Genomic DNA, 15442 nt, shown 5'->3' with positions numbered 1-15442 from the left:
TTTAGCATTTTCCCAAGAAAGAGCATTTGACAGATTTGTTTATCTTTGTAGAAGTAGGAACCATTTACCTGAAAACTGTCAATATACATCATATGGCATTGTTAAAAAAGTATCTGAATTTTCTTTGAAAAATCTCTTTGAATTATCATTGAAGTATCTTCTGAATGAAGAACATATTTTTAGAACATTTAACTTTTTTAAAAAATTTTTATTTAATAAATGGTACAAAGCACAATGCCAAAAACATTAACAGTTAAAATTTCACCAAATGAAAAAATACTATAGAATACACAGTTGTAAAAAGCTACATTAAGTTATTTTATAGCTGCCTCAAGCTGCAAAAAGAAAAAAAACCCAATACCATACCTAAGTTATCCCTTTCTCAAAGTAATGCCATTTATGTTATAAACCATGAGCACCCCATCAGAAGACGGGAACTGCTTTTTTTAATTCATATATTAATATATATATGACTGTATCACTTTGCTATACACCTGAAACACAACACTGTAAATAAAATATAGTACAATATAAAATTAGGTAACAAACCTTTGGGGCTTTACACCGAGTTAGAGTTCCTATCAGAGGGATAACATCACCACAGCCGTACTGAATCCACATGAAGGAGGCACATGAATGACTGGATTACAAGAGTTACAGGAATGAGAGCTGCTCACTCATTTTAAGAAAAATTTTTATTTCATTAAAATACTTTAAAAAAAATAAGATATTTTAACATAACAGTTTAGCCTTATATATTTAATGTACTTTCTTTTTTTTTTTTTTCTCTTTTTATTGGAGGCTAATTATTTTACAATATTGGTTGGTTTTGCCATACATTGACATTGATCCGCCCCGGGTGTACATGAGTTCCCCCTCCCGAACCCCCCTTCCACCTCCCTCCTCCCCTTATCCTCCCTCTGGGTCATCCCCGCACACCAGCCCCGAGCATCCTGTAACATGCATTGACTCTGAACTGGCGATTCATTTCACATATGATAATATACATGTTTCAATGCCATTCTCCCAAACCATCCCACCCTCATTTAATGTACTTTCAAGAGTTGTTATGTGGCAGTATAGTCAGGATATCTCTTCCTACTATAAAACCTATAAATTAAACTCTCTGGGGTATTTTAAATTTTATATTATAAGTCTCACTATATTTCTTAGATATATCTGATATAAAATTCTAACATTCGTGTTTTTATTATTTCCCAAATCCTTAAAGTTTAACATTACCCAGATCTTAATCTCATTTATGTAATGATTCATTTACTCATGCATGCATTTATTCATTTATTATATGACTTCCAAGTGAGCAGAACTACAGAGATACATGAAAACCAGCTCTGGATTCACATGTTTGTGGTGAGATGCTCTACAATCTTGGAGAAAAGAGATGGAGTACTTTTTGTTAGGATTAATCAGGGTAACTTAGGGAATTTTAAGTAAAGTTGGTCTTTAAGGTGGTAGGATTTCAATTATCTTTGTTTCTTAGCTTTAGGTAGGTGGGTATAGGACATCCCAGACAAATTGAGTAATAGATTGGTTAAGGACATTGAGGTAGAAAATAATAAGTTGTGTTTGGAATTAGGAGGTGGGTCAGTTTAACTGACAGGGAGAGTCTCTGCAGTTACTGTGAACGAATGATACTCTTGTTGTTTAGTCACTAAGTCATGTCCGACTCTTTGTGACCCCATGGACTGCAGCACATCAGGCTTCCCTGTCCTTTACTGTCTTCCAAAGTTTGCTCAAATTCATGTCCATTGAGTCGGTGATGCTCTCTTAAATATCTCATCCTCTGCCGCCATTTACTCCTTTTGCCTTCAATCTTTCTCAGCATCAGGGTCTTTTCCAATGAGTCGGCTCTTCACATCATGTGGCCAAAGTATTGGAGCTTCAGTCTCAGCATCAGTCCTTCCAGTGAATATTCAGGGTTGATTTCCTTTAGGATTGACTGGTTGGATCTCCTTGCAGTCCAAGGGACTCTGAAGTCTTCCCCAGCACCACAGTTCTAAAGCACCCATTCTTCAATGCTCAGCCTTCTTTGTGGTCCAGCTCTCACATCTGTACATGACTACTAGAAAAACCATAGCTTTGACTAGATGGACCTTTGTCAGCAAAGTGATGTCTCTGTTTTTGAATATGCCATCTAGGTTTGTCATAGTTTTTCTTCCAAGGAGCAAGTGTCTCTTAATTTCGTGGCTACAGTCACTGTCTGCAGTGATTTGGGAGCCCAGGAAAAGAAAATCTGTCACTGTTTCAACTTTTTCCCCATCTGTTTACCATGAAGTAAAGGCACTGGATGCCATGATCTTAGTATTCTGAATGCTGAGTTTTAAGTCGGCTTTTTCACTCTTCTCTTTTACCTTCATCAAGAGGCTTTTTAGTTCCTCTTCACTTTCTGCCATTAGGGTGACATCATCTGCATATCTGAGAGTGTTGATATTTCTCCTGACCATCTTGATTCCTGCTTGTTCTTCATCCAGCCCTGCATTTCTTATGATGTACTCTGCATATAAGTTAAGTAAGCAGGATGACAGTATACAGCCTTGTTATACTCCTTTCCCAATTTTGAACCAGCCTGTTGTTCCATGTCCAGTTCTAATTGTTGCTTCTTGACCTACAAACAGGTTTCTCAGGAGACAGGTAAGGTGGTCTGGTATTCCATCTCTTTAAGACGTTTCCACAGTGTATTGTGATCCACACAGTCAAAGGCTTTTGCATAGTCAGTGAAGCAGAAGTAGATGTTTTTCTGGAAGTGTCTTGCTTTCTCTATGATTTGTCTGTTGACTGTGAATGATACTGGAGGAATGCATTGAGGTCAGATTGTAGAAGCTCTTGAAAGCTAGACCAAAGATGTGGGTGCGGTGACAAATAACTAATGATGAGCTGTCTGAATTAGAGTAGAGGAAGCCTTATGGAGATTAGTTAGGTAGGTGAATGAAGGACCAGAACTAGGCTGCCATGAGAATGGAAAAACAGGATTTGATACAAGTGAGATTCTGAAAGAAGAGTGATGAGGAATTTCCAACTGATTGGCCATGGTATGTGGGATGGGATGAATCAAAGGAAATAGAAATGAATGAAAATTAAAGTACAAATTATCAGGAGCTTAGAGATCAGGAGGAAAAACTAGCTAGTTTGTGGTTTTGGTTTTTTTAAGTTATACATGTTAAATTTGAGGTGGGGTGTCATTAATCCATAATAAAACAGTAAAAGTTATAATAGACACCCATATACTATATACCAACTACTCTCGAATTTTATAATATAACTATATGAAACTATTTTATTATTTAATTTCTGATTTGTAGCTCTTCTAAACCGGAGAAGGCAAGCCACTCCAGTACTCTTGCCTAGAAAATCCCATGGATGGAGGAGCCTGGTTGGCTGTAGTCCGTGGGGTCGCTAAGGGTCGGACACGACTGAGCAACTTCACTTTCACTTTCCACTTTCACACATTGGAGAAGGAAATGGCAACCCACTCCAGTGTTCTTGCCTGGAGAATCCCAGGGACGGGGGAGCCTGGTGGGCTTCCGTCTATGGGGTCGCACAGAGTCGGACACGACTGAAGTGACGCAGCAGCAGCAGCAGCTCTTCTAAAACACTTCAGTATAAAATTTTCCCACACATGTAATAATTTATGCCATATATTTCGATTTTTGTAGGTTTGACTTTAATCATCTGTTAAGCTCTTTGTTTATCTAATTGGTTTAAAGTTTTAACTTTTTCAGAGTGCTGCATACAGTTTTAACACAGCATATTGAATAAAAGAGTAATCAGTGCTAGAAAATTTTTATTTTAAACTTTCTAAGCTACCTTATTTACTGACAACATTTGAAAGAAATTATCATCATTGTTATATCACTTGATTATTGGAGTCATTCTCTCTGACTTTTATTATGTGACAGTCATGATTCGAGGGGATCAGTACTGTTCATGGCTGAAATTCAGAATGTTCTACCGATCTGATAACTACTTCAGTATTTCTCTAGTTCTCCAATCATATCCATACATATGCTTATATAGGCTTTTTTCTTTTCAGAAGTAGAAACTAAAAGATCTAGAAAGTAAGCTATTAAGTAAGGTCAGTGAGGCTAAATGGGATTTTGTAAACTGCTGCTTACTGTGGGAAAAGCTGAGAGATTTTAGAACATGAAAAAGGCAAATGCAGTAGTGTTTTTAAAAAGAAATAAACGTAATGTGTTAATATAATAAAGTAGAAAGACATGCGCAAACTGCTTTTCCAAAGTTAAAATATGAATACCCAACTAATAGCTTGGTTCATTACAAAGATCAGTCTTCCATAGTAAAATTAGGCATTTAAACATCTTTATTCTTGTAGTATGTAGTAAGCTTTCATCTTTAGAGATATTGGGCTAAAATATTTTTTCACTTAAATGAAAATTAATATCCTAACTAATTCTAAGATTTACTGGACACGAAAATAAAACCCGAAGAATTATTGATGTTAAACTATAAGTCTTCTATGAAACATCTGTCTTCTTATTTCCTGTTACCAGAAACTATTTGGAGAAAATCAGCAATTTGGAAAGATTTTTTTCTCCACGTAAACATCTTCCAGCATGCATATAACACACTGTACTCTTTAGTAGCTCTGCAGACTTGGTTCTTTCAGTAGGAACTTGATGGTGAAATTTTCAGTTGTACAGGAAATGTTAGATACAAATTTCGTATAATACAAACATTATAAATACTTCTGCAAAAAAAGAAAAGTCATAAATTACCACATCCTAATAATGCCGAATAGTTAATAGCATGTTCTTTCAAATACGTTAAAGAGCTTGTTACTTTTTCTAGAGTTTGTTATTTTTCATTATTATGGTAGAACAGTATTATCCATCACTTTTTAAAAATAAGTGACAGCTTATTTATCTTGTGCGGCTTTCAAATAGTCAGGCTGTCAGCCTGTCTGTATGTTTCATATTCCTGTAGAGAAAATGAAGATTCTTGCTTTGTTCTTAAAATTAGGACTTTGGGATTGGAAAGGATCTTTGAGGTCATTTAATCAACATCATTTGATTCACAGATAAAAAGATAAACTCCACTAAATGCCTTGTTCATTGTCAAGGGTTTTATGACACAGATCTTTAAACTTCTACCCTCCTAGTATATATCTTTTTCTTAAACCATGTTATTTTTTAGAGACTTCTTACTTTGTGAGGGGATTGGAACATCACAGATAAACAGTCACTAGCAGCTAGAAACTTAAAAGTGACCTAAGTGAAGATAGAGAAAAAAATTACTGCTTCCAAGCTCACCTTGACTTGGAAGAAACATGTTTACTTCTGATTTCTTAGACATGCTCAACAATTAGGTTTCAAATAAACTATTTGTAATATAAGAAAATGCTAAATGTAGTTTCTTATTTTTCCAAAAATGGCATTATACTGTTTAATTCTGTGGAAATCTATTGGAAGTCACAACTACAAAAAATAAAGCCACAAAAATTGTTTTTTGCTATTGCTGGATGTGAGAGTTGGACTGTGAAGAAAGCTGATCGCCGAAGAATTGATGCTTTTGAACTGTGTTGTTGGAGAAGACTCTTGAGAGTCCCTTGTACTGCAAGGAGATCCAACCAGTCCATTCTAAAGGAGATCAATCCTGGGTGTTCATTGGAAGGACTGATACTAAAGCTGAAACTCCAATACTTTGGCCACCTCATGCAACGAGTTGACTCACTGGAAAAGACTCTGATGCTGGGAAAGGTTGGGGGCGGGAGGAGAAGGGGACGACAGAGAATGAGATGGCTGGATGGCATCACCGACTCGATGGACATGAGTTTGAGTGAACTCCAGGAGTTGGTGATGGACAGGGAGGCCTGGCGTGCTGTGATTCATGGAGTCGCGGAGAGTCGGACACGACTGAGCGACTGAACTGAACTGACTGAACTGAAAAATATTTAAGAGCTATTATTCCATCTCACGCTCTCACTGTTGTACTTCAGTAAGCTTTGTACTAACCGTGGTGTTCTGTGTACAGTGTTGGGGTCTTGGTTTGGGATAGTCTATAATGTGACTCCTCATGACTGAGTTCTCTAAGCAACATGCTTTCTTGTCTGAAAGGGTTTCTTTGAATTTTTTGCATAGCAAACAGTGTTATAGCAAGGTTTATATGAACTTTGCTGGCTTCATCACTTTAAATCCAGATACTCAGATACCATTGCTCAGGGAATACATGCATGGGTGTCTATTCCTGCTTTCTGCGAATGCCCCTTTGCATAAAACTTAATTGTTATGGTAAAGACAGACATTTTATTCCTCGGTTATGTGCTGGTCATATTTATTTCAGAACCATGCTTCCTGAGAGTATTCCCATGATTCAGGAAATCATGAAATAATTCAGATCAACAAGTGCGCCAATTCAGCATTTTCTAGTAAATAAAGTTTCATCATCTCTATGGTCCAGTTATACCTTCAGCACTTAAAAAAAAGCCCTTCCATCTCGACGGCATTTGTATTGTAGAATATTTGAAGTCACTACTACAGAATTTGCTACGAGAGGGTGGTCCATTTAATTGGTTCCACAAAAAATGTCAGCATTCAAAATCCTGTCGTGAAATGTGGACCTGGGACCACTAGGAAGGGACATAGAGCTGAGTTCTGGCACTGACTTGCCCTTGTCATGACTTTGCCTTGCTCATGTCCTGCAGTTCTTCAGGTGCTTTCACTTAAAGCATGGAGCGCCGGTTCATATTAAGTAGAGGTGAGGGAATTTGACTACCAGCTACACTGAGTTCTGTTACATACGGTTATTTCAGATTCTCAACCTCTTGCTAAAAGAATGTGAATGTGATGTTATAATTTTATAGATAAAAACAATTTTTTGATGAAATGAGTGGGATTCTTCTGATTAATATGTCATTATTGCTTCAGCAAATGAACCTATCCAGTAAGTTGCTAAAGATTCCCAGGGAGAAGGAAATGGCAACCCACTCCAATATCCTTGCCTGGAAAATCTCATGGACAGAGGAGCCTGGTGGGCTGCAGTCCATGGGGTCGCAAAGAGTCGGACACAACTGAGCGACTAACACATTGAAGCTTAAAGCTCCTTCAGTTTTCAGGATTTAAATAAAAGTCTGTAATATAATTCATTGTGTTGACAGGCAGGCTAGTGATTAAAAGTGTAGGTTATAATAAAGCATTTCTGTAAACTGAAGGTGTTCAGCAGTTGATTTGCAGATGGTTCACTTATTCATTCATATATTTAGCAAATATGAGTCTATTAGTGTCTTTTATGTGTTAGACATTGTTGGAGAAGTTGAGGATACAATAGAGACAGAACCTTGCTCTTGTAGAATTTCACAAAGTTGGACAGTGCACCTGTTAACAATTATGTGATGTCACGTAATGATAACTGCTAAGAAGAAAAATAAAGCTGTGTAGGAGGACAGAAGGAAAGACGCTGTGGGCTTCCCTGGTGGCTCAGACGGTAAAGCGTCTGCCTGCAATCCTGGAAACCCAGGTTCAGTCCCTGGGTCAGGAAGATCCCCTGGAGAAGGAACGTCAGCCCACTCCAGTACTCTTGCCTGGAAAATCCTATGAACAGAGGAGCCTGGTAGGGTAGTGTCCATGGGGTCACGAAGAGTTGGATACAACTGAACGACTTAAGAGGACAGAATGGCAAGGGTGTGTATGGGGGTGGGAGGCAGGTCCCATTTCAAATAGGACAGTAAAAGAAGGACTCTGATAATTTGATATTAGAGCAGAAGGCTGAAGGAGAGCCCTAGCCAGGTGATTCTCTGAGGGATGGGTATGCTAGGCAGTGGGAAGGATGCTTCAGAAGCCCTGGAGATGATCCCGTTGGTTTATTCAAGGAGCAGTAAAGAGAGGGTAGGATTGGAACAAAGTGTAAATGAAGAATGGCAGGTGAGATGAGAAAAGCTAGTGAACGAGTTTTGTAGGGTCCTGGAGGCCAAGAGCTGCAATTGAGGACTTCAGATCTTATTCCGAGTGAGATAAAAAGCTATTGGGAAGTTTTCTGGCTTCTTTGTGAAGCCAGATAAGAGTAGAAGTAGGGAACCCAGCTAGGAGGATATTGGAATAGACCAGGAAGAAGATGGTGGTATTGGACCCAGGGTATTGGAGTGGATGTGAGAAGTGGTGGATATATTTTGATGGTAGAGCCAACAGGAGCTTTTGACATTAAATATTATGGAGGATATTCAAGGGTAACTGCAAGGTTTCTTGCCAAAACAGTTGGAAGGGGCTTCCCTGGTAGCTCAGTGGTAAAGAATCTGCCTGCCAATGCAGGAGATACGTGTTCAATCCCTGATCCAGGAAGATCCCACATGCCTTAGAACAACTTAACCTATGCACCACAACTACTGAGCCTGTACTCCAGAGCCTGGGATTTGCAACCTCTGAACCCACGTGCTACAACTCCTGAAACCCACATACCCTAGAGCTTGTGCTCCGCAATGAGAAAAAGCCACTGCAACGAGAAGCTCTTGTACCGCAACTGGAGAGTAGCCCGCACTCACTGCATCTTGAGAAAGTCTGCGTAGAACAAAGACCCAGCATAGCCAAAATAAAGTAAATAAAATTATTTTTAAAAAAGCAATTGGAAGGTTGGAAGAGTCATATATATGTTCAGATTGATAAGAGAATGACCACATTTGGGTGAAGCACCTCAAGATCTGTGTTCTGGAAGTGTTACATTTCAGATTTCTGCTTGTCACTAAGTAGAGATGGTACACAGGCAATGATATAAATGAGTCTGGAATTTACGCTGTGGTCAGAGCTTAAAATATAAATTTGGGGATTTAGGATATACAACTAGATGGAATTATCTAAGGACTATATTTGGAGAAGGAAATGGCAAACCTGCTCCATTTTTCTTGCCTGGAGAATCCCATGGACAGAGGAGCCTGGCACCACTGGGTGACTGAATACAGCATAAGGAGTATCTTAGAGAAGAGGTCGCAGCCTGAAATTTGGGCACTCCAAAATTTAGAGGTTGAGAAGATGAGGAAGATCCAGCAAAGAAGATGGAGAAGGAACAGCCAATAAAGCAGGAGAACCTGAAGTAGTTTCAGCTTTGTATATATTTACCTTCTTAATCTGCTAAGCTAATTTCTGAATCTAAAATGAGACTCTTAATTGAGATGGCATTATTTATATATATGAGATACTTCTAAGAGCAAAATGGTCAAGAACAGGAACATTGCTGTTTTCTTCCTCACTGCCTTTCCCATCTGCAAACTATCCTCTAAATGGTTTTTTTAAATTGTTTTCTATCATAAAAGTTACCTGAGGAATTGAGGTTAGTTAGACATAAAACATGCCCTCAAGAGGCTTAAAAGAGATAAGAAGTATACACAAATAAATATCATCTCAGACTTCCCTCAAGGAACAGGTATGCTTCTTACGCTAATGAGAATTGTGTACGTTTTTATGTAGCCTTTTTGGCTTTTTGCTACCAAGAAACTTAGGGAGAAATTTGATGCTCAGTCTGTATTGATTATGTTAAAAATTGAGGTTGATATACTTACATTCTGCTTTCTTTGTTTTTAATTTCTACTTTTATTTGTGTTATCTCATGATAATACAGGCTTCCCAGGTGGCGCTAGTGATAAAGAATCTGTCTGCCAATGCAGGAGACCAAGGGATATAGGTTTGATCCCTGGGTTGGGAAGACCCCCTGGAGCAGGAAATGGCAACCCACTCCAGTATTCTTGCCTGGAGAATCCCATGGACAGAGGAGCCTGGGGGGTCAAACACGAGTGAGTGACTAATCACAATAAGCACATGATTATAAGCTGTCTCAAATCCCCTTGGAATGAGTAGTGATATTAAGAAAGAAATAACTGTCTGGGCTATGAAAGTTAAAAAGACAAATTACTTTCTTTGTCATCATTCTGCCATGAAAAATTTTCCTATCAAATTTCTTAACTTTCATTTAAGTTGTATCTGTTACATGTAAATGTTTTAAGAAGAAGCTAGCTGAAGCATATGTGTGTGCTCAGTCACATCCGACCTTTTGCAACCCTTTGGACTATTGCCCACAAGGCTCCTTTTGTCCATGGGATTTTTCAGACAAGAATACTATAGTGGGTTGCCGTTTCCTCCTCCAGGGGATCTTCCCGATCCAGGAATCAAACCTGCATCTCCTTTGTCTTTTGCATTGCAGGCAGATTCTTTATGCGATGAGCCATTGAGGAAACCCACGCTGAAGCATATTCAAAAGTACAAACATTTTTAACCTTTAAATATTCCACATCATCCTAGAGTCTCTCACTGCCTTGTTTTAAACCAACTCTGTTGCTCTCTGTGAAAAGAAAACAGTGGGATGAGGGAAGAAATTAGTTTTCAGACAGAAGAATTTTAGAATTGTAATTCTACTATTATGATATTATTTAGAAACCTGTAAATTCTGATGGTTGTTACCATAGTTATTTTAATCTTAACGAAGTGTGAGCTATAAGATCTATAAAGCTAAATTCTTCAAAGTCTGTAAGCTTATATCTCCTCATTTGGTCACAACTCTGGTGTGTCACCTGGAGAAGGCAATGGCAACCCACTCCAGTATTCTTGCCTGGAGAATCCCATGGACAGAGGAGCCTAGTGGGCTATAGCCCATGGGGTCACAAGAGTCGGACATGACTGGAGCGACTGAGCATACACACACTGGTGTGTCAATCAGATTATGCTAGCTTTGTGGTGATATCAAACAGTCCTCAAATTTCAGTGCCTTATAACAGTAAATAGGTGTATTTCTCCTTCATGTTAATATGCATGTACCTGCATGTTGGCCATTGCCCTGTCTCACATGTGTTTCATCCTGAATCCAGGCTGAAGGATCAGCCTCTATCTGGGGCACACTGTTCTCCTAGCAGAGGGGAAATGGCAATAGCAGAATCACAGAGAAGCCTTTAAGGCTTCTCCATGGAAGCTGCTACTTCCACTTACTTTTCTTTGGCCAAGTCTGATGTCAGTGGGAATGGGTAAATAGAATCACATCTCAAGGAGGGACAGTGAATAACTGGGACAGAAATATATTCTACCATTGTGGAAGGTGGTATAGCTTGATTATGATATTATTAAGGAATCTCAGAGGACATTTTAATCTTGGAAGGTTCATAGTAGGAGAAGTTTGATTTAAGCAAATGTTAAAAAAAAATAATAAAAATAATAGCATTAGCCCCCTTTCTAGAAATTTGTAATTGCTAGCTATGTATTAAGTAAAATCTTCTTGACAAAGATATTTTACAGTTAGAGGTATCTAAACCCAGGTTGAGTGACAATTGACGTGCTATGTACTAAACTGTTTTTCAGTGAGAAGCATTTCAGATGAAGATGACAATGTTGGGCAACCCAATGAGTACAACCTGAATGACAGCTTCATAGATGATGAGGAAGAAGAATACGAGCCAACAGACGAAGATTCTGACTGGGAACCAGAAAAGGAAGACCTAGAGAAGGAAGATATGGAAGGGCTTTTGAAAGAAGCAAAAAAGTTTATGAAAAGAAAAAAGTGACTCCTCTGTAGTAATATATGGCTCATATTTACTGTTTCTTTATGGAAAAATAATTCAGGAAGCACTTAAGGGATAATTGTTTATCTGCTTTTTATGGTTACGACTTTACCATAGACTCTTCACAAATGAAACATTGAAATGTCACCCTTCACTGTAGTGGATGAAATTTGTTTTGTTGCTTTGCTTTTTCTATGTTATTTCAAACATCTGGAAATAATAAGCAGACAGTTAAAAAGAAATAATTGATATTTTTCATGTACTTTATAATAAAAAGAAAACATCATAGGTTGCAAAAAAAATAGGTCTTTTTTTCTTTTTTCCAAAGATTCTGTCTTTATGTAGAATACTATGCAAGTATAACCAGGCAGATTACGTAACTGGTGGGAAAGCATGCTTCTTTCATTCCTATTGAAGTAATTCTTAAAGCGGAGCCAGACTTTAAAAAATACCAGCCATCATATAATGGCTGTTTTTCCTAATGTCCTAGATATGAGCTTTGCAATTTCATTGACTACTTTCATTCTTTGAAACTTGGGGAAATTAGTATAAAATGGATACTGAAAGTAGATTCAACTAGACTATAGAAATGTCCACCATGCAGGGAATGTTATTTTATGTCCCAAGTCTAATTTACTATATGTCTGAGTTTAAAAGTAGAAAACCTGAAAGAATGTGACCATTTCTTTTTAAAATAAGTCCTGCCTGATGCTTTTAACTCTCAATATGCTATTCTTAAAAATACAGAAATTATTTTTAAAAATAATTTTCTCAAATTATATTAGTTCTTTTATCCTCAGATGAGAGTAGCAAGTTGTCTGCCAGCATTCAAGATTCTGGTCTTTTGTTTCCAGAAGAAACCCCTTCTCCAGTTTTATGTAGTATAATATTTCTACATCTCTGTTCTTAAACTCCTTTAGACTATGTAATACTCTTCATTTTACATGACTTAGAATCTTTGAAATATAGTTTAGAATCTTTAATTTGGATTTGTACACACAGCAGTAAATATAGCTTTGAAATGGTAAATCATAAACCAAAAGTTTCCTCATTAAGCACTAATATTTTATATTCTAAGAGGACCTAAAAATGTATGTCTTAAAAGAGCAGGACAGATTTGTAATTGTTTTCTTAGTGTTTTTAAGTTTGTTTTCAACTAATTGCATAATATTAAAATTTACTTATATTACAGCAAGGAAAAGATAAATATTTTTCTATTATCTTTTATTCTAATTTTTCTCTCTGTTGTTATTTAGAAACTAATTTTCTCTTCTAATGTCCCTTTAGTCTTCAGGGCTTGACAAACCTGTGAAAAAATTCTTTGAACTTACTTTTACTTTCACTTTGCAAAACTTAATCCTTAAAATGTTTCTTGATCCATTCATAGATATATCCCAAAGGAATTAAAAACGTGTCCACATGAAAACTTGTACACAATGTCCATAGAAACATCATTTGTAACAGTCAAAAAGTTCAGTTCAGTTCAGTTCCTCAGTCGTGTCCGACTCTTTGTGACCCCGTGAACTGCAGCACGCCAGGCCTCCCTGTCCATCACCAACTCCCAGAGTTCACTCAAACTCATGTCCATCAAGTCAGTGATGCCATCCAGCCATCTCATTCTCTGTCATCCCCTTCTCCTCCTGCCCCCAATCCCTCCTAGCATCAGAGTCTTTTCCAGTGAGTCAGTTCTTCGCATCAGGTGGCCAAAGTACTGGAGTTTCAGCTTAGCATCAGTCCTTCCAATGAACACTCAGGATTGATCTCCTTTAGGATGGACTGGTTGGATCTCCTTGCAGTCCAAGGGACTCTCAAGAGTCTTCTCCAACACCACAGTTCAAAAGCATTAATTCTTCAGCAATCAGCTTTCTTCACAGTTCAACTCTCACATCCATACATGACCACGGGAAAAACCAAAGACGGACGTTTGTTGACAAAGTAATGTCTCTGCTGTTTCATATGCTTTCTAGGTTGGTCATAACTTTCCTTCCAAGGAGTAGGTGTCTTTTAATTTCATGACTGCAGTCAGCATCTGCAGTGATTTTGGAGCCCCAAAAAAGTCTGACACTGTTTCCACTGTTTTCCCATCTATTTCCCATGAAGTGATGGGACCAGATGCCATGATCTTAGTTTTCTGAATGTTGAGCTTCAAGTCAACTTTTTCACTCTCCTTTCACTTTCATCAAGAGGCTCTTTAGTTCTTCTTCACTTTCTGCCATAAGGGTGGTGTCATCTGCATATCTGAGGTTATTGATATTTCTCCCGGCAATCTTGATTCCAGCTTGTGCTTCTTCCAGCCAGTGTTCCTCATGATATACTCTGCATATAAGTTAAATAAGCAGGGTGACAATATACAACCTTGACGTACTCCAAATTGCCAAATTGTTGGCAATTTGATCTCTGGTTCCGCTTTTTTAAATCCAGCTTGTACATCTGGAAAATCTTGGTTCACATATTCTTGAAGCCTAGCTTGAACGCTTATGAGCATAACCTTGCTAGTGTGTGAAATGAACACAACTGTGTGGTCATTTGAGCATTCTTTGGCATTGCCTTTCTTTGGGATTGGAATGAAAACTGACCTTTTCCAGTCCTGTGGCCACTGCTGAGTTTTTTTTTTTTTCACATTTGCTGGCATATTGAGTGCAGCACTTTCACAGCATCATCTTTCAGGATTTGAAATAGGTCAACTGGAATTCCATCATCTCCACTAGCTTTGTTCGTAGTGGAAACACCTAAATGTCTTATCAGCTGATATGTGGATAAGCAAAATGTAGTCTGTCTTTACAACCAAATATTTTTTGGCCAGAAAAATGAAATGAAGGATTGAAACATGCTACAGCGTGGAAAAACCTTGGAAACATTATGGTAAGTGAAAGAAGTCAAACACAAAAGGCCACAAATTGTATAAGCTCAATTATATGAAATATCCAGAATAGGCAAATCCATAGAGATGGAAAGTGAATTGGTAGCTGCCAGGGTCTAGAGAGAAGAAGAGTATCTTTCTGAATTGATAAAAATGTTCTAAAATTAGTGGTGATGGAGACGCGAGAGACGCCCGGCTCCCGGCGGCGCAGACGCGAGAGACGCCCGGCTCCCGGCGGCGCAGACGTGAGAGACGCCCGGCTCCCGGCGGCGCAGACGCGAGAGACGCCCGGCTCCCGGCGGCGCAGACGCGAGAGATGCCCGGCTCCGGCGCAACCGACCACGTGCAGAATCGTGGCTGAGAGGAGCTGCCCCGCGCCCAGAGTTAGGGCGGTGGCCGAGAGGAGCTGTACCACGTCCAGGAGGCGGTGGCTGCCTGGGCACCGGAGGGCCGAGAGGAGCTGATCCACATTCAAAGCAGGAGGGGCAGCCTTGAGTAGATACCCCTCGTCCAAGGTAAGGTACAGCGGCTGCACCTTGCTGGAGAAGCTGGGAAGAGATACTCCACGACCAAGTGGAATATAAGAATCCAGTGTTCTGGGGAGGAAGGAACAAGATGGCGGAGGGATAAGACGGCAAGACCACTTTCTCCTCCACAAATTCATCGAAAGAACATTTGAACGTGGAGTAAAGGCCATAAAACAACTTCTGAATACTGGCAGAGGACATCAGGCTCCCAGAAAAGCAGCCCATTGTCTTCTAAAGGAGAGAGAAGAAATCCAGCTCCACCCACCAGAACACCGACACATGCTTCCCTAACCAGGGAACCCGGACAAGTCACCCGTCCAACCCCACACACAGCGAAGAAACTACATAATAAAGAGAACTCCACAAACTGCAAGAAGAGGGAAAGGCCACCCCAAGCAAAGTAATATAAGCAAGATGAAGAGGCAGAGAAATACCCGGCAAGTAAAGGAACAAGATAATTGCCCACCAACACAAACAAAAGAAGAAGATATAGGGAATTTACCTGATAAAGAATTTCAAATTTTGATGGTGAAAATGATTCAAAATCTTGAA

General features: G+C 38.9%; 1 protein-coding gene across 2 annotated transcripts in view; it reads left to right on the top strand.

Annotated features, from left to right (window-relative positions):
• The window catches only part of APLF (aprataxin and PNKP like factor), a 103600-nt gene extending 89043 nt beyond the window's left edge, over window positions 1-14557 (top strand). Inside the window, exon 8 of one of the 2 annotated variants that reach the window (XM_055399183.2) lies at window positions 11304-14557. In XM_055399183.2, the coding sequence (XP_055255158.2) occupies window positions 11304-11506 (203 nt within the window). In that variant the 3' untranslated portion in view covers window positions 11507-14557. The remainder of the gene's footprint in view (window positions 1-11303) is intronic. The other variant, XM_055399182.2, reaches the window with a different exon arrangement.
• The last annotated feature ends 885 nt before the right edge of the window (window positions 14558-15442 follow it).

The sequence above is a fragment of the Moschus berezovskii genome, chromosome 11 (genome assembly GCF_049115385.1).
Source record: "Moschus berezovskii isolate FMDL1 chromosome 11, NW_MosBer_1.0, whole genome shotgun sequence".
Classification (NCBI taxonomy): Eukaryota; Metazoa; Chordata; class Mammalia; order Artiodactyla; family Moschidae; genus Moschus; species Moschus berezovskii.
This window is presented reverse-complemented; position numbering and strand designations above follow the sequence as displayed.